The sequence below is a fragment of the Haemaphysalis longicornis genome, unplaced genomic scaffold (genome assembly GCF_048455015.1).
Source record: "Haemaphysalis longicornis isolate Haplotype H1 unplaced genomic scaffold, Haemaphysalis longicornis Haplotype H1 scaffold_1, whole genome shotgun sequence".
Classification (NCBI taxonomy): Eukaryota; Metazoa; Arthropoda; class Arachnida; order Ixodida; family Ixodidae; genus Haemaphysalis; species Haemaphysalis longicornis.
This window is the reverse complement of record NW_027526203.1, coordinates 466,094,312-466,114,047: the sequence shown is the minus strand read 5'-3', so window position 1 is coordinate 466,114,047 and position 19,736 is coordinate 466,094,312. Positions and strand designations below refer to the sequence as shown.

The window sequence follows — 19,736 nt, the reverse complement described above, 5'->3', positions numbered from 1 at the left end:
GACCGGTCGCATTGGGCTGTTGGACGAGCCACGTTGAACCTGACGCCAACACAAAGGGGACATGTCATCAGTAACGGTATGAAACCTATATCTGTGCGTGCCCATCCCCCTACCACCCTCCTCTCCCAACCCGTGCACGCATAAACCGGCAACCAGTCATGCGCGGGTGCTTAGAATTGCAAGGACATGTCGCTCTATTTTTATTGAAAGTACCCTTAAGGGCCTCGTAAAGGGGAATTACATAAGGGGGGGAGAATTTAAAAACCAAAACAAAAGTAAGAAACATATTACTGTAAAACTGTAAAAGTGGTACGAAATATTCTCAGCGAGTGTACATACGAAAGCCCTCTGAAGCTGAACGAGTGATATTGGCCACTTCGGCTTTCCAGGCGGGCCAGTTTCTGTTCATCCGGGAAGGATTCGACGCTTCACGACCAGCTGGGGCTTGAGGCGGCAATGCCGGCGGCAGCGGCTTTCCGTGGTTTTCGCGCCCATTCATGCTTCTGTCCGGCATCTTCTTCCACCAAGGGAGCCGCATGCGTCCGTCCCATGGCGAGTTTACACCTCGACGTCTTCGACCTCTGTACTAGTGGACACACACGTGGGTGTCCCTTTCGCTGCCCAGTCGTAGGCATCTCTTGTCTGTGCAACACACCAACCATGATCCAAACCACTCGATTTCGGAGGACAGCTGACTGGGCGCATTGAGCCATGAGACTGCCAGGTTTAAATCTTCCACAGCCACAACGGGTATGTCATCGGTAGCGGCATTAAGCCCTGGTGTGCGTGCATGCCCCCCCCCCCCCTACTCACCCCCAACCCATGCAAGCCTAAACTGGCAATGGGGGATAGGCGCCTAATTAGGCGTAAAATACAGCGGCGAATGGAGACAAAAATAATTTATATGCGACCAGACTATGGTCAGCTATTATTATTCTTCCGCCATAAAATGACGAGCTGGTCAACAAGGGCCGCCAAAGCGACAATGTTGCTCGGAATAGCTTTCAAGCTAAATCAGAATAATGTGCTCGCGCCCTCCAACCGGCAAGTTGCTTTACGCCGGCAGGGGCACACAGCTAGTGGGTGATGTGGAATTTGAAGCGGCAAAGGCCGCTGCTACATTCTCGGCGGCGGCGATGGCGGTGACTTTCGGACGTCTTTACACCCTTTCGCACTGGTGTTGATTGTCCGTAATCATCTGATAACGGCGCTACGGCCGCTGTCAGCTGACTGCGCAACTTGTGAAGGAGGCATCACTGGTGGAGAGGGGAATTATCGTTATGATGACCGTTGTAAAAGAGGGGTCGGTGGTGGCGAGGAGGAGCCCCGGAGTGCACCAAGTAAATTTGCTTCACCGGAATGAAAACTGGGTACGGGGTGAGACATATACTGCTTTGCAGTAAAAAGGTGTTGATCGGCTCAAGCAATTGACGGCACACCATGCAAGGCTTGGTCTGCTCTTGTTCATTAACAACGACAAAAACAACAAGCGCGAAGATAGGTCTGGCCGGGCTTCTGCACATATAATAAACGCGGGAGAGAGCACAGTATCGAGTCCACTGACTGTTCTTCCAATTTTTTTATCTTTTGCAAATTACGAGCGCTTGAAGTTTTGAACGAAAGGCAGAGTCTTGGCGAATAAGCAGCCTTGAACTCTTACAAATTTATTTTTTTCATGCGCAATCGAAAGCGCAGATTCTTATTTTAATTATTATCTCTGATTATAATATTTTAAGCTTCATTTGCTTCTTCCGCGTGCCTTAACCTGGATCCTCACCAATCAGAGGCCCTGTGCCGTAGAGAAGAACGACGACGTGCACGCTACCAGGGTTCACGCGCGCTCGTGTGGGCGCCATTGCCAGAGTGGATTCTGCAGGCACCGCCAGCAGCAGCCACCTTGTGCCCGAGCAAGTGCTACGACTTCAAGGGTCCCTTGAAGAACGAAGAGCTTCGGGCAGCAAGGATGTCAGGAGGTATCCTGCCCCCCGACGCTGGCGGCGACCGTTTTGCAGCGGTGACGCACAGGTTGGCCGAGATGCGGCTCCGCATGTACCACAGGGGTGCATGGATCAGGGGCCAGGTAATGCTCGGCAGGGCCAGCACAGACGAGACCATCAACTGCGTCCTCAACTGTCGACCCTCCGGAAGCGCTCTGGCCTCCCGACCAAGAATCAGAAAGAGAGCTACGACCCCTACACCTTTCAATGCGGACTTGGACGCGATCAAGGCGGCCGTGGAAGCTGCCCGATCGATACACTCTGGAGCATCCGGGGCATCTGCTGCAGTCCCCGGATCGGCTTCTGAGAACAGCAAGCCGACGCTTCAGACCAGCTCATCGACATGTGGGTCCCTCGACTCGGGTACGACTCCTGGGTGCAACACAGATACAGCAACTCCTGGATCGCGAGCTCGGACATCGCCTGGTGTGAGGGCCCGCACACCGCCCTCTGTATCCCTCAGATCTGGCGCGAGGATCCGCACAGCCACCTGCCCCGGGTCGACCTCAAGGCCACCTCTATCTGGTTCCAGGCGACGCACATCGCCTGTGCGCATCGACGTTGGGGCCTTGGCTGAGATCTCCACCGTGGCCAAGCCCCAAGTGGCTCCAAAGCCTCGACACCGATGGTGAGTGCACAAGACCCAGTTTTAAATGGAGAGATAGTGAAGGCAAAATGTTTGCGCACTTCGTGGTCGGGACGCGGAGCACTTCGTAGCGACTGTCGGTCCTGAGCGCCGGGACTACTACGCGCCTCCTGCCGTTTTTCCGCGGCGTCTACGGGGGCCGCTACCGCAGAGTAGTTGACAGGTTTCCGCGCGGCGTTTGATTTCTCGCCCGTTTTCCCCGTCTAGGACATGTGAAAGTCGTCATGGTCATGCCTGTATGGGAGACATGTAAAACAAAATATTTCTCGTCTGTAAATATTTCTCGTCTGCGATTCTGACGCGCCGAAAGAGCCATTCAAAACTTTTAACTCTCGTAGAAATCCCACTAAAACAGTTTAGTCGTTACGATATCACTCTAAAATAATAAACGAGAACAGTCCGTAAAAGTTGTGTACATAAGAGAAAAAGCTGCACCGCGGCCAACCACGCCGCTCGTTACAAGCTGCGCATCGTTTAGCTGTAAGTTGACCGTGATGCGGATGTTTTGTCGTACGTAGCAACTTTTAGATGCTGCAGTCATCCTTTACTCCTTTATGATACTACAGTTAAGCGACTGATGTGTTTTCGTTGGGTATTATTGTGAAAGCTAGAAGTTCTTCGTAACGTCTGGCTTGGCCTGCCAGAATTACAGACGAAGAAGGATCACATATACACCTTCTGCTAAGAAAGCCACTACAAAAAAGGAAAAGGTACATTCGTCATTGCTACGGGGTGTTTTATTCGCGAAATATTTGAATAAAAACTTTTATTGCCGTTTTTGGGTCACTCTGGTTCACACTAAATAAAATGTTTCAAGCAGAGTTTAATGACGCAGGCAATGAAAATGTGTACTATTCTTTCCTCCCCGATGACACAGTTTCGGCGTCGGTTTCGTCTCGAGTATTTCTTGTAAGGAACTGTATGGCGTGAGTGCCTCAAGACAGCTTAAAATACCGTTATAAGGGTTTAAGTGGCGCCCCCGTAAGGCGACGCGGATGGTTTACAGGACAACCACAACACGACCCTGCGCTGTATAGGGCCGGTTGACTTTCCCAAGTCATATTTTAGACAATGTTAATGTGCTGCTACCCGCAGGCATTTAGTGCTCTTAGTGGAACCCTAAGCACCGATGGAGGCGAAAAGCAAAAAAGCCCGCGTGTTCGATATTTCCGGGCGTGTTAAAGATCCCCAGGTGCTCAGAATTAATCCGGAGCCCTCCACTACGGTGCGCCTCATTGCCTGCGTTGCGATGGCGCGTTACGTCCTACAATCAATCAATCAATCAATCAATCAATCAATCAATCAATCAATCAATCAATCAATCAATCAATCAATCAATCAATCAATCAATCAATCAATCAATCAATCAATCAAATCAATCAAATCAACCCTGAGCACGTTTCGCAAAGCCAAAATGTTCCTTTTGGCCGTATTCGCCACGTGATACCTGGCGGATCAATCGTTACGTAATGCTTACTCACTGGCTAATACAATAGTTTTCTGCAGAAATATTTAGAAAGGAAATTGGAGCTGCAACCACGTACATTCGTGGTGAAGAACGGGAATTTGCATTAGCACCGTAACTGACCTGCGTCTTTTAGTGATGAGTAAACGCGTAAAGTGCGCCAAAAACACGCATTAAAAAGAGTTTATTGACATAACTTGGAAAAAAAAAATACAAGGTAACAATTGAAAAAAAAAAAAAAAACTAACACGCATTTTCTTCGTTTTTTTTAGCAGGAGGACCACATGAGCCGATTGAGTATTCAATTCGTTTGCGATCCTGACGGACAAAGTCAGCCAATACTACCAAAAACACATTTCAACCGTTTCGCCGTTATTTTTAAATAGTGACCAAAGCAGTCGGTAAAATTTATCTACATGCGAGAAAACACATGAGCCGCAATCAACTCAACTGACAGTTCGTCCGTCATTCCGATCCGCGCGTCGGTTAGCCTACCCAAACTGCGGTGCAGATCTTTTCTCGTGTGTATATAGCTTTTAAGGACTAACAACTTTAAAATGACCACGAATTCATTAGCACGTGTTTTCGTAGGGTATTCGAAAAAAAAGTTCGTAGAACAGGCGTACCGCTTCGGCTTGCCCTAGCGCTGCACGGCGAGGCCAGTGCACCTCTTCGGTCCGGCGCCTCGGTACTCCAGGCGTAGCTGGCGTTCGTCGCCGCGTTTAGGCTGCAGCAGCGCGAGATGCGGCATGCTGCATTTCACGACGGCGATGTCTGCATCGACACCCCGAATGCATGTGCCTATGGGCCCCTTGCAAGTTTCAGCTAGCCCGAAGTTTCATAACATGCAGAAAATACCATTTTTGTGTGTAGTGTGGGCATATGCGTCAAGGCGTTATATAAAAAGATATAAAAATCGCAATATATAAATATATATATAAATACATAATATATGTAAACACGAAGACGAACTATATAAAAACGACGTTTCGGCGGCGATAAAACTACTTACCCTGTTCAAAACTCCAGCATAAATGTCATACCGTCGTGTCCTATCCCGTGGTGGGCGCACACAGTCAGAGAGAGAAAGGCTAGAACTTTATGAAATCTCAACTGGAGTCCCGAGGCGTCGGCCAAAAACCCCTGGGCTCTGGCAGAGTTTTCGGCCAGTCCGACGGCTGCAGCCCGAGTTTGGGATGGAAGTATGTCACCAGGCCAGTCGATCTCGGTACGACGTTCATGAAGAGTAAATTTACCCTCCTCCTGCAGTACTCGCAAAAAGTGAACGGTATACGAAGTAGCAGCGAGAGAAAAACGATTGCGAGATGATTGCTCCGGCAAGTTGCGGGCTTGCGCATGCTTGAAAAGTTTGCGTTTTTTTGACGTCTATGAACTTGCTCGTGCTGCTGACGATCCCATTACTTGTTCGACTTCCCAGGTGACCGCGGAGCCCTGACCGCGGAAGTCACATCCCTTCCTCGAGGAGAATGACTCATCATTCCATGGCCTACCTCCTTCCAGAAGGATACCCTTCACTACATGGTCTTCATTCTTCCAGTCATCCGTCCACCACCACTACGTCACCAGTCCACCAGTGACCAGTGACCCGTAACTCCGTACCCGGGGGTGGGTGAGGGGAGGAAGGATGGTTCCTGCACTACAACTACCAATAAAAAAGTGTCTTGTGACCTAACGCACCCACACATCACGAGTCGTCGTCAGCTCGCTTTGACAACGCCGAGGGTGATGATCACGATTACATCAGGTCAGGCCCCACGCCCACGTACACGTTTACGGAAAAATCCTCGCTCGGAGCCAGGCAAACGAACCAGATTGCACGACAGAGGTCCTGGCTTCGGTTTTATTTGCGCAGGCTTCCTGCCGTTTACAGAATTTGTCGTCCCAGTAATGGGGATGGCTGCAGCGTTTGACCTGCGCGAAAGGTGGTGGGGAGAGTACCACTGTAGAATACGCACCATAAATGACCGTCGCAAGCAAAAATGTTCCGTAAATGCGCGCCACGACGCGTCGTCATCGTTGCATCAGTAACGGGCGGGTGACCCGTTACTTTAAGTAAGCAAGGAGTTGTGTGTCAATCCCGCTACCCTACACAAGGCAGTGGCCGATCAGCCAGCTTCGCTCCAGAAACGGGACGAGCTACTGGATTGTGAAAAGGCAGTGGTGGTTAGCAATATACAGTAGAAATCTTGAAAAGTCGGGATAGGCAAGATTGCTTCACTAGAAGACTGAACCACTGCTCAGCCGAGTGTAGATATTTCTAACGTACAGACTCGCTTTTTTTCTGGGAACTTCCGCCCTAAGTGTACGGGAAAAAATTTTGAAGAAATTACCAAGTGGGAGTTGTCGGATAAACGTCTCAAGCTGTTCTGTTATACAGCGGGTCTTCACCGCACTCGAAAACTGCGGATTCCGGAAAGGGGCCTGTGGCCACTAGGGTAGCGAAGAAGATGCGACGACGGGCCGGGTTGAGACGGCGGTCCTAACAAACCCACGCCCACTGCAGGATCTATGCGAATAAAGTACTTCCCAGTCCAATCTAACTCTGCTCTACACGTAGCCCCTTTAAAGTCGGCTTCAGCACTACACACGCACGCCTTGCTAGGAAAGCCTAGTAAACAGTGTGATATCAAATCAGAAGGCTCTAGGGCCGTTCATTGACGCCTTCATAAGAACCTAGTATCCCGTAATGAAAACGCATTACACAAGGCCCCCTTAAATTTGGCTTCACTGGTACACACAAATGCATTGCTGGGGAGACGTTCGTTTTCAGCGAGAATGTTAAGCGCCTAAATATTAAAGTGTGGATGGCCTGGGGCTTAGTATTAACATGTTCGTATGCGGCGGAAATGGTGTACCAAGCTAGTCATAGCTTTCCTCGTCCACAAAGAAAAGGTTAAACATTTGAACGTGTCAACCTGCTTTCGCAAGAGCTACAACCGCGCGGCGTTCTGCGTCCTGAGGTTACTCACACGAATCGGTATAAAGGTATTTCAGAATTTATGAATAAGACGAAATTAATTTCGTTGGCTGAAACGCGTTTTAAGAAGTCATCCCATATCTCTTTGGCCCTTGCGCCCTTCGATATATCACATGCCGGGTAGTTTCCTCCTTTTCTCCGCAACGCGGAGGGGCCTATTTCCGGTCTGGTGCCACAAAAAAGCAGGCATGGATGCCTGCTCGCAAGTGCGCGCTCGGGCTGGTAGGGCGTTTTTGAAGCAATAAACGTTTGTAGTCGAGTGGTCCCGTTGAAAGGGAAGTATTGAGCTCATCACTCAAACTCCGCGCGCACTCAAAACACAAAAGAAACGGCAAAACTGTGCTACAGGTTCAGGCATAGAAGAGGTTCGTACACAGCGATGACGACAACGGAAATGGGAGAATCTAGCCGCGAGGTTGACCAGTGACAGCCGATCGGGCAGCCATGGCCTATGCGACGTCCCTTAGGCCATACCAGGGGTTCCATAATGAGGACAACTGAAGAGAGAGCGGTTGGTTTTTCCGCATCTTTTACATCGATTTGCGCGCTCACCGCTTCACGTGCACGTGTAATATTTGGCTCAGGTATTTCTGGCAGTGTAATCTAAACGTCGCGCAGGTTTACTTGCACTGCTCAAAGAGTGTTGCAGGGTCCCTTTAAATATCGCTTACGACCGTCAAGCTATTTAATTTAATTTTACATGTCAGCATTACTCCGCCCAAGTGCCTCCGTTACGTGCTTAGAAACTTAAATTACCGAAGTTAAATATATTACCGGGCTTAAACAAGTTAGTTACCAAAGATTACCCCTACGAAGGTCTACATAAATTAGGATTTAAAAAAAAAATTTCCCTGCAACAAGGTGAGATGTATTTTCACAAATCCGTCACTATTATTTTGTGGGGATCCTTCGTATCCCCTTTTCCTCCTCCCGCGAATGCGACCTTCAAACGAGCGCGCTTTCCCGCGCCGCACGTGACGTCACCTGGGGGACCAACGCGGCGGCGGGCGCCATCTGCCCCGCCGCCGCAGTCGCTCCTCACTCGGGAACCTCAAACCAGTTTAGACGTATTTTCACAAATCCGTCACTATTATTTAGACCCGCCATTTTGTGGACCTTTTTTCGTCTTAGCATCGGAGGAAATGTGCATAAAAATTTAGTATTAGAATTGGCTTCGCGAATGCTTCATTAACGTTAGGCCCGTAAATCTATCGGAACTAACTCAAAAAAATTATCGAAATTTATCGGAATTTAAGTAAGCGAATCCTCAGCCCCTAGCAAGGCCAAATAAATTCTCACTTCGAGGAATCGTAACCCAAAGAGAGCACTCCCCCAAATGATCAACCTCTGAACCAAGCACTTGGTGCTACGCATCTCTAGGAATGCATCTCTCCGGCGAGCTCTGCTCCATAAGACGAGAGTTTTGAATTCTTTATAGTATACATAAGGTTAAAGGTATTTCAATACATTCCTAAATATATATCTCTTATACCCGCGCAGAGCTCGACTTCGTTTCCTGTGACGAAGCATTACTGCAGTACATATGCCAGCAAAGTAAATTCTTGATTACTAAATGCTTAAGCATTTCTAACTCAACAATGAAATTGGTCTGTCTATATTAACGTTTGAAGAGTCATGTTTTTTCCGTGTACCAAAAATTATCTTAATGATAAGTTCTAGCGCCGTCATACCGCAATATCAGAATCATTATACTGCCGTAGAAAATATGTATTCGAAGCAAGGCATTTCAGTAAAGCACTGAAGTCGAATTTAAAGAGTGTCGGAATAGCGCCTCATAGGGATACACGGGGTCTTGTCGATTCCGAGTCAAAAGGTCCAATGAGTCAAGAGGTCCAACGCGTCAAAAGGTCCAATATTGGATCTCTCGACTCGTTGGACCTCTTGTCTCGTTGGACCTTTTGACTCCCCGTGGACCTCTTGACGCGGCTGGGGCGAGTCGAGAGGTCCAAGCTGTAGCAAATCACCGCTACAAATCACCGCCACGTTTGGGCTTCAAGTCGCGGTGTCATTACGAAAAGTTGTAAAGCGTTTGTGTATGTAAGTTTTGTATGTATTTAATTGTGTATCAGTTGAAATTATAACGCGTCTATGTATTTAAGTTTTGTATGCATATAATTGTGTATAGGTTGTGTATATATTGCCTTTTTACATATATATATATATGTTGTGTATATATTGCCTGGTAAAAAAGGCACGCTCTAAAATTTTAGCTTCTTAAAGCTGAGCCGAGATTTCCTCTGTTTACTGTGCGCCGCTCCGGGCGACCTTGTTTAATATTAAGATGGTTTTCCCCTTTCGATACTTTTGTCTATCAAACGTCTCTTTGATGAACAATATTTCCGATCCAATTCGATTTTTCGGGATATAATAACGCTGAAAACTAGATGCTCACCGGGCAAACACCGCTACATTTTTGTTGACGACGCTCGACCGTGCACGTCACTTTGTAGGGCGCTTCTTCAACGTTTGCGTTTATTTATTTTTTATTTATTTATTATACCTCAAGGGCCCTGTTAAGGGCGTTACATGAGGGGGTAAACAAGTCACTGAAGGATGATTTGTGCGATGGCTTCTTTGAAGTGAGTGATGCAGGAGTGGTGCACGGCATCAGAAGGCAGATCATTCCAGTCCTTAGATGTTTGAAGAAAAAATGAAGAATTGTGGGCGGCAGTATGCGCACGAGCAGGATAAACAGCTTTCGAATGGCTTAGTCGACATGAAAGGCGATGAGCTGGAATGAAAGCCTGGTTTAGGTGTATGGAGTGATAAAAACGATGAAAAAGGCATAGTCTGTGAATTTTGCGCCGCGACGCTAGGTACTTGATTGTTGCGGACATGTCATTCCATTTTAATATCATTCAACTGTTAAATAGATGGTTCCTGTAACTGTGCGTTTCTGTTTCAATAAACATTCCTCATTACACCTTTCTCGATCAAAATAACTAGCATAGCGCTCAAAGAGTAGTTAATTGACGGGGTGTGTCGGCGTTGGTAACTTGGTGGATGGAAGCTGAATTATTTTACTTTAGAGGGACGAAGAAACGCGTATATCGTGCTACGCGTTCAAATAAGAATTATTCGGTTTGGGGACTACAGCACTCGGCAACCTTTCAGAGGAGCCCCGATCGCTAGTCACGATTAAAAAAAAAACAGAACACACGAGAACCCAGGACTGGCCAAAGTTACGCAAAAAAAGTATTGACTATTAAGAGTACTGAGATACTAAAAGGGAAGACTATACGTAAGATGCTGAAGTGCATTTCTATAGAATTGGTATAGTATGTGTCATAGAACGCATAGACTGGAACACCGACCCTAAATCCTAAAAGTCCAAAATATGTCGCTCAAGCAGTCGGTAACCGTCACCAAGAACCGTTATTAGCAATATAACCGCGCAATCTGGAAAACAGCCTGTCTGCTTTTCGCCAATAACCATATAGTAGTATAGTACAGAATCAACGAAATAACCGGAACAGTCAGCAACCATCACTAGCAGCCATTAATCAAAATGTGGACCCGCATAACTCAAAGGAGTACTGACACGAAATTTTCGTGTTACGTTTTTTTCGCTCCTATGGGTATGTATTAGCCCACATTAGACCGTCGATGGCAGACTAAACAATCATTTACGGCGTCGTTTATTCGTGCCAGTTTCGGTTTCGCAAAACGAACGACGAGTGGCCGCCATGACAGGAAATAGCACTTGACGTCACCATTCTTGTCGCACCGCTGCGGGTCTGGACGCGCGCGCGAGCGACCGCACGCGCTCGCCCAGGCCGGCCGAGGTCTAAACCATCTCCGCGCTCTCGGGCAGCACGATGTCGGTCCTGGTACCAAATCCATGACGTGTACACACGGTGTAGCAGCGCGCGCCAACCACAGCCTGCGCGTCGGCTACGTCACGGGAGTCCCGACGTCGGCAGTTTGGGGCAAGTATCAGATGATGTCATGCTGCCCGCTCTGGGCTTTTTCGTGCGAGCAGAGATTAAAATGGATTTAAAATATGTTATATGGAACGGCTACTGTTGGAACTTGCTGGGAAATGTCTCCTGATAAAAAGGACGCATTTTACATAGTTTTCTCAGCTTTGAAATTTCGTGTCCCTACTCCTTTAAACGACCAAATATAACTACGAGATTTTATTGGATCCAGCCATTTTATAAAATGAGCTCAGGGGTTCATGTATTAAGAACGGCTGGGGGGGGGAATTATAAATGAAGAAGACAAAATAAAGCAAGGCTCGTTGGACCTTTTGACGCGTTGGACCTCTTGATGCGTTGGACCTCTTGACGCGTTGTACCTTTCGACGCGTTGGACCTCTTGACGCGTTGGACCTCTTGACCCAAATTGGACCTCTTGACGCGTTGGACCCCTTGACTCGACTGTCACGTGACTATTGGACCTCTTGTCTCGTTGGACATCTTGACTCATTGGACCTCTTGACCAGAAGCGGGTCTTGTCGAGGTATATAATAAAGGGACCTCGGGGCGTCATAACTTCATAACAACCTCCTTATATTGCCCCCGGAAAAACTCCTTCCCAACAGTGCATTCGTATACATTAGATTTTGTGGAGGTATCTAGTATACGGGCCTGAGGCCCCCATATGTATGTATGTATTTATTATACAATAAAAAAAGGAAGGTCCACCAACAGGCGTAAATTGTCTCGCCCAGGGGCGGACACCGGAACGCCTGCTGGTGTAGGGGATGTGGGATAGGGAGGAAAGAGTACATAGGAATAGGGCGATAGGGTAGAGGGCTTACATAAATATATAACACATGGGCAAGATTAAGAAGGGACATACTATATACAACGTATAGGTGAAGAAAAAAACGAAGCCGTAGACATAAATAAACATCAAGGTGCACGACACCAAGGTGTAGCAAAACGGACACCTGCACACATACACACGCACACACACACATATATCAACGCACAGGAAAGCTATACCAGCAGCAGCACTCCACGGCAACCTGGGCAGTTATTTGAAGTTGTTGCGTAGTGCGCTGTGGAGCCCCGAGGCACCCAGGTATGCTCCCAGGGCCTCGAGCACTTTGTCCCGCTCCCTGGCACTGCGTGGGGGCCAAAGCAGCTCCTCGAGCAGCCGCACTCCTTGTGGCACGGCCAGAAGCTCCACCCGCCCTGCCGCAAACTTGGGGTACTCGTAAGTACATATGGCAGGGACTGCATGGGCGCTCGGCAGTGAGTGCAGGCGGGGCTGGCCACCCTCCCCAGTCGTTGTTTCCGCTCTGCCGTCCACGCGTCCACCACGCGGAAGCGCAGGATGGCCGAGCGCAGTCGATGAGGCAGGCGTGATGCCCACACAGGCGGCAGACCCCCTCCGACCCGCAGCCGCGGGTCTGGATGCCTGGTGCGGAGGTGTCGTTGGATGAGCAGGCGGGCGTCGTCCGCTGCTGCCTGGGCCACCATGTCCGAGGGAGGCAGCGCGTGTCCCCTGGCGGCCAGCTCGTCCTCCCGCTCGTTGACATCCAGCCCGATGTGGGCGGGGACCCATTGCAGGCGCAGCCGAGTGCCCCGGTCCGCCAGCTGCGCCGCTTTCTCCCGGATGCCACGCACCAACAGGGAGTGCGAGTCACCGTCCCGTAGACGCGCCAGGGCCACCCGGGAGTAGCACAGCAGGGAACAGCGGTCGGGCAAGGGCTCCTATCTCCAGCAGCAGGTCCAGGCCAAGTCCGACACCCACCAGCTCTGCTGTAGCCGAAGATGAGGCATAAGGCAGACGCGCCTGCCGGGTGGCCTCTACCAGCATGGCGGCCACTGCGGCCGACCCCTGCTGCTGCCGCACCGAGCCGTTCGTGTAAACAAGGGCGTAGCTGTGTAGGTCGCCCCAGACGACGCCCTGTGCCAGCTGCAGTTGTCCGCTGTGGGGGGTCCGCCGCTTGCTGCGCAGACCTGGGATGTCTAGCCTCACGTCAGCTGCCAGAGCAGGAGCCGGGACACCAGGTCGCGTATCCACGGGGGCCACCACCTCTTCGTAGAGCGCTAGCATCCGCCCCATGCGTGAGTGGTGGTCGCCCCTCAGTCACTGCAGCAGCGGGCCGCCACCCCCACCCCCCCCCCCCTCGGCGCGCTGCAGCCGGTCAATTTGGCCAAGCGCCCGCTGGTCAGCCACCATCTCGAGGGTCCACGCCCCCCGCCTAGGTCAGCGTCTTCTCGCACGGCGAGCTCTGGGGCAGGCCAAGGCAAGCGCGGACCCTTTTGCGGTGATCCCTTTCATGCTGCCGCCAGGTTGGTTTCCGCAGGCTCACTAGCGGCAGCACATACATGAGGAGACCCATAGCGGAGGCATTGTACAGCCGGAGAGCCGTCCGCTGTGAGCAACCACTGTCCCGGGCCACCATCTTGTGCACTGCCGTGGTGGCCAGCTGGGCCCTGGCTCGGAGCTCCTTGGCTGCCTGCCGGAAGTTCAGCCGGTGGTCCAGGGTGAGCCCCAGGCCGCGTACCAGGCCGCGCGCGTGCTGCGCGGAGTCAAAGTGCAAGAAAAAAAGAGTGAGGATCAGGTGTTTCCCGGCGGATGCGCGCGAGTGCGCGTCGGCGAGAAACGCGAACCACAACGAGACGGCACACGTGGCGGAACGAGCTCTAACCAACCGCGCCCCCGCGACCGACCGTCCCGCGTGGTTCGGCGCCAAAGACCGCAGGACGGACTACGGTGAGAGCACGAAGGCCTACCGCCTGTCTCGCAGAGCTCACCCACCGCCGCACCCGGGGCTGAGCCGGGCGGAGGCTGTACTTCTCAGACAGCTACAGACCGGGTCGCTACCCACCCCGGCCTTGATGCATCGAATGTACCCAGAAGCGTACCCGACCGACAGGCGCAAGGTGTGCCGTAGGGAGACGGCCGACCAGTACCATATGCTGTGGGACTGCTCAAAACAACCGGAGGAAGCGGTATGGAGAACCATCCCGCCGCGGCTGGAAGAAGCCGCGAAGAGCTACGACCGCGAACATCAACTCTTGGCCGTCCAGCTGGTCCTGAGGGTGCTCGAAAGGCATGAGACTCGCGAGCCGTCAACGGCGAGCGGATGCCTCGGACCAAGTACCGGCTAACCCGTAGGATGACGCCGGGCCCGCATCACGTCACACAAAAACGCCGATCTGCAGGCACAAATAAAGTTTACTCCAATTCAATCCAATCACCATCGATGGTCTGGTGCCGGATCCATCCACGGGCGGCGGCGTCTGGATGTACAAGCATGGCGTCTGTCTTTGTCGCCGACAGCTGTAGGCCGACGCCCGCCAGCTTGGCCCGGACTGCATCCATGGCCGCCTGCAGCTGCCGTACAATGGCTCGGCCCTGACCCTTGGGCCCCAGCGTCCACAGGGCGATATCGTCGCCGTACACCAAAAATGTACACTCGGTGGAACCCTCCTCTGGGAGGGGGCCACCGGGTTGCCATCACCAGGTTAAAGAGGAAGGGGCTGATGACGGAGCCCTGTGGGGTGCCCACGTCCACCGGCCGGGGGGCCGACAGGGCGTCCCCAACCTGCACCTGCGGCGTGCGGCCCGTCAGGAACGCCTCGACAAAGCTCCGCAGCTTGCCCGCAATGCCAGCCTCCTCCATGGCCAGGGAGATGGCATGACGCTAAAGGTTGTCGAAGGCGCCCTTCATGTCCAGCAGCACCAGGGCCGCCACCTGCTTGAAGGCCCTGGCGTGTTGAAGGGCCGCCACGACGTCGGCGATGGAGTCGGTGGCTGCCCCGTGCCTTTGGAAGCCCATTAGCTGCTCGGGGATGGCCTCTTCCTCGGCTGCGATGGCCTCCATTCTCCGCAGTGCCACCCGTTCGAGCAGCTTGCAGCCGCAGGATCTGAGGGCCACGGGCCGGTACGCCGTGACTGCCACATGGCGATTGCCTGGCTTTGGGTAGGGCCGCAAGATGGCTAGCAGCCACTCAGGTGGCAGCCGGCCCGTGTCCCATATGACGTTGTAGGCGGCCAGGAGCCGGCCGAACCCCACCTCATCCAGATTGCGCATCATCTGGTAGGTGAGGCCATCCGCCCATGGCGCCGACTTACGCTTGCAGCTGCGGAGGGCACTTCGGAGCTCAGCCTCCGTGATGGGGGCGTTGTTGAGGGGGTGATGCACCCCCCCCCGTCCCAGCAACAGCAGTAGCGGGCCCTGGTTCCGCCTGGTGTGGCGGCAGGAAGTGTGCAGCGAAGAGGTCGGCCAACTCCGCAAAGCTGGCCTGCTTGCGGATGGCGATGGCAGCCAGGGGGTTGCGGTTTCTTTGGGGCTTCAGTATGGCGTTAAAGATTCCCCAGAGGCGGCGGAAGCGTGACTCGGCCTCCGAGCTGACGCATAGCTTGGCCCAGCATTGCCGGCAAATGCGGTTGGCGTGACTGCGTCAAGCCGGGTCCACTCGCCGGTACACTGTCCAGTCCGCCCGCTCCCCCGAGCGCTGGGCCTTCCTCTCCGCACGGTTGCGCACCAGCCGCAGCTGCAGCAGCTTCAGGTCCGGCGTGGTGGCCCCCTCGCCTAGTGTGCAGCTCTGCGTGGCTTGCCTGCGGCAGCCCACCAGGCCCCGGAACAGTTCGGCTCCTTCCCCCAGGTCCTGATCGGCAAGGCAGTGCCGGAACCGGTCCCAGTGGGTGACGTGGTGCAGTGCGGCTCGCTTGGCTGTCCTGTCGGGTGGTGTGATGTGCAGCGTGTAGTGGTCGGAGCCCCACGTGCTGGGATCCCTCCTCCAGGAGGCCTCAACCCGGCTGACACAGGGTGAGATCAATGGCGGTGGCTGCGCAATTGCCACGCCGGAAGGTGCTCTCACCAGTGTTCAGCAGACAGACTGAGGCGCAGAGTGGCGTCCCACAGATGCTCTCCGCGAGCGTCCATCCGGCCATTTCCCCACGCAGTCTGGTGCGCATTGAAGTCACCACAGAGGAGATGGCGGGCTGCGCACAGGGACACCAGCCAATCCAGGAGGCACGCGTCCCAGGGCTGTCCGGGGCGCACGTACACACTGCACACTTTAATGTCTGCACCACCCGCACTGAGTCACACTGTCACTGCCGCGCACTCCTGCACCACTGTCGTCACCGCACTGGTATCCAGCTCTGCGTGCTGCACGCCGTTCCGCACGAACAGTGAGGCACGCGAGGTTCCTGGGGGGTGGGACGGGTCGCCACACACCACCGCCGAGCACAGGGCATAGTCACACGCCGTGGAGCTGTGATAGCCGCTGTAGCCCTGCAGGCGAATCCCCCCCGAGCCGTCCCTTCCCACTCGCACGTAGCTCTCCTGTAGAGCCGCGACATGGGGCTCGTGCTGCAGCAGAAACGCACTCAGCTCCGCACGACGCGGTCGCAGCGAGTTGGCGTTCGACTGCAGCACTGTAGGCACCAGGGGCTGTGTGCGGTGGCTCCTAGCCATGGAGAGGCTCGGGGTGTGGCTGGCCCCGCGAGGCCAGCTGCTTTCGCAAGCTCTTCTGACCTCGCTTCGATCGCGCAGGGTCTGCCTGGCTGCTGGGATGTAGCTGGGTTGTCTGCTGCTGCTGCTGCTGCATCCCGGCGGAATCACTGCTGATGCTGACGGCTGAGGCTGCGTGGCCGCTCGCGGGGCTGCACGGACGCCCATGTGAGAGGCAGGCACCGGGGCTCGTACCAGTTCCACACACACACGGCGCTCCTCCTGCCAGCGCGGGCAGGAGTGGTCGAGCACGACGTGGGGGCCTCCGAAGATGGTGCAATGAGCTTTCGCAGCCTTGCACGCTGTCTTCAGGTGGGAACCTCCGCATCGCCAGCACCTCCTCTCGCGATTGCAGCTCGCTGTGGCGTGGTCAAGCCTGCCGCACTGCAATGGCCGCGGTCGGCACGCTCTCACCGGCCGACGGAGCTTGTGCAGCGCAACCTCCGCAGGGGGGATAGACGCCGAAAAGCGCAGGTACACTGCAGTCCCCCTGCGAAAAGCTGACTGCACCGGCACGGGCGTTTCGAGGCTGGAGGCGACTGCCTCGGCCGGGATAGCAATGTCGTCGACCACAATGACGCCCGTGCTGCTCGACGACGGCTCTCTGGGGCTCACGTGGATGCCACAGATGGTGGTGATGGCCAGTAGCACCTCCATGGCCTCCTCGTTGCCCGCGTCCGCCGCCACGACGTTACGGTGCGCGTTCACACGCACGTCCATCACGCCAGGCCGCGCCGTGAGATGCCCAGCGACTCCGTCGTGCGCAAGCTTCGCGAACGTTGCCCTCGGGCCCCTCGGGCGAAAAAGGACTCTCAAACACATCTGACATTGCCCCGGAAGAAGTGTCTTTCCAGCAATGTCCTTTTGTTAGTTGTGAAGCTGTCATTACAGAGGCTAAGTGTACATCGTTTCGTGAAGGTACCTGGGGTCTCGTGGAGGTAGTTAGGGTCTTTCTCCTTCAGTATCGAGCTGCTTACATGGCGGCTGAAGAAATTGCTTAGCAATGCATGCGTATGTAGAGGTTAAAGCAACTTAAAAGGGTGTCGGAGTATAACACAGTGGCTTTAGACTTTAGTCAAAGTAATGGCATTCGACTTTGCTGCTGCGAACTTGACTTTGACTTTGCCGCTGCAAACAAACTGTTGCAGTATATTTTACCCCACTCATCCCCACTGTATTATGTTGCAAAGCAAGCTTTCAGCACCACTCCCTCTTTCCCCGAACAACAAAAAAACGCGTATTTTTTTTGCGCTTTGAAACTACTCACTGCGGACCTCCAGGCGTGAACTTTAACCACGGCGGAGAGGAATTTCGTAAATCAACAATCGTAACTATAACGCACCTAGCGGTTCCCTATCGACAGATTGTACGAGAAAATCGTGCACCCTTCCGTGTAATGAAGACGATGGTTGAACGCGAAGATTTCTCGTGAGGGTTCCTTGGTTATGGTCTCAGTTACGACATGGACTCGCAGATGGTTTGGACTTTGACTCGTGCTATCGTCGTCGTTAGACGGAGGGGTGAATTATTTACTGTCTAATTTTTCACGTCCATGAACCCTTCTCCAAATCCAAACTGCTTCGACAGTGACGGAATGTCGCCATCGGACAGACGTCGGCTTCATGACACGAGGGAGTCAGATTCTATTCCGAACACGGTAAGCGTTTTTAGAGAGAAAGCTCTACTACGCTACACCTTTCAAGGTCACTCATCGCGTCTCAATGGCCTTCAGTCGCCGGCGCGCGAGCTGCCCCTTTCTGATCGCTTCGCTCCTTCGGAGCTTCGCCGCGGAAATACCACGTGACCAGGCGAGGGTTGAACGGCTGTTTCGCCTGCGCCTTATCGTACAGCGGCGGCTGGGCCGCCTGTGTGTGCGGTTCAGCAAAAGCGAATCACGTGACCTAGGTGAGGGTTCAATGTTTGATATACGAAAGCACTGCGCTGACTGAGTTTAGGGGGACGAAGACTATGGAAACACACGATGCACGCACACGAAAGCACTGCTTGCCGGCGAATATGGTTCCGCAGTGTCGCCATTGATGCGGTGCCGGCTGCGCTGTCTGTGCGCGCCCTTCATTGCAAGCGAAATGACGAATCCAATCATCCGGTAGGTGTAGCTAAACGGTAGGCTGCAAAGCCTCAAGCAAAGGAAAACTACCGTGAAAAACTGTGCTCATAGTCTTTGCTCTCGCTCTGGACAACTAGGTTTAGAGGCGTTAAACCTGAGCCATTTTTTTCTTTCGCTTCACCGACGAACATCATCGCTATCCGAGAAAGGTGGCTTTGATGCAGTGCGTTTTCGATGCGACATGCCACATCAGTGAGACATACAAAGTTTCGCTTTAAAATACGGATGCCCCGCAAATCAAGCACTTTCGAATACCGCTACTCCCTCTAACGTCATGTTTTCGTATAGATTAGCTACTGCGAGTCGCACCTTTCTTATCAGTTACTACGCACGCGTCACACGCAACGCGGTGGTCTTGATACGCTCACGCGGGATATACACCAAGAATGAGCACGCGACGAAGAGTGCGGGAATTACAATGGCTAGGCATTTTATTAATGTGCGAGAATTCTGAAAATTGTCTATCGATGCGTATGCACATTGTTACACCACTTTGAGTAATCTAATTACTGTTCGTGCAAAGCACATGGCCTTGAACGAGCCCTTAAAGGCCCTTGTCTGCTCTATATTATAGTATATTTGGAAAATTGGGTAGAAGTACGCGTTGTTAATAAAAACGACTATCCTTAAAACAATGTCCAGAGTGGGCACAAAACTGACTATAATTAAACGCTTTTTAATAAATGGCTACACAATAGTTTACTTGGAGGGCTATGAATGATCTGAAGCCCATCCAAATTCAAGGCCGGGAAATGCGATATTGTGAAACACTCATACATTTGTGTTCAGCGATGTGTTACTGCAAAGCAAAGTTAAAGAAACATTGTTCTCTACGACGCAGCATTTTTCAGCCGATATACGCAGGAAACATATTGTTACTTGGGGTTTCACCTAGCTAGGCTTGTTTCGATGTGCCGAATCTCAAGGCTGCGTATTAATTCAGGCCACCCAGGGATATGTTTAACGTGCGCCGAAATCCAAACATACCAGCGTTTTCGTTTTATGCTTCCATCAGCACCTGCTGAATATTGAGCACGGTATTCCTTGTGACCAC

The 19,736-nt window shown here is 52.6% G+C and overlaps 2 protein-coding genes across 2 annotated transcripts in view; one reads left to right on the top strand and one right to left on the bottom strand.

The window, feature by feature from the left end:
- The window catches only part of LOC144156213 (pseudouridylate synthase TRUB1-like), a 356,387-nt gene that overhangs the window by 282,002 nt on the left and 54,649 nt on the right, over positions 1-19,736 (bottom strand). The gene's annotated exons all lie outside the window — the stretch shown is intronic.
- Positions 1,518-5,766, top strand: LOC144173567 (uncharacterized). The gene is made up of 2 exons (XM_077701940.1): positions 1,518-2,625; positions 5,547-5,766. The coding sequence occupies exons 1-2, from the start codon at positions 1,964-1,966 to the stop codon at positions 5,548-5,550; spliced, it is 666 nt and encodes a 221-aa protein (XP_077558066.1). The 5' UTR covers positions 1,518-1,963; the 3' UTR covers positions 5,551-5,766.

Bases quoted from the DNA above. Each gene is read 5' to 3' on its own strand.
- LOC144173567 (XM_077701940.1), top strand. From the start codon at position 1,964: ATGTCAGGAGGTATCCTGCCCCCCGACGCTGGCGGCGACCGTTTTGCA.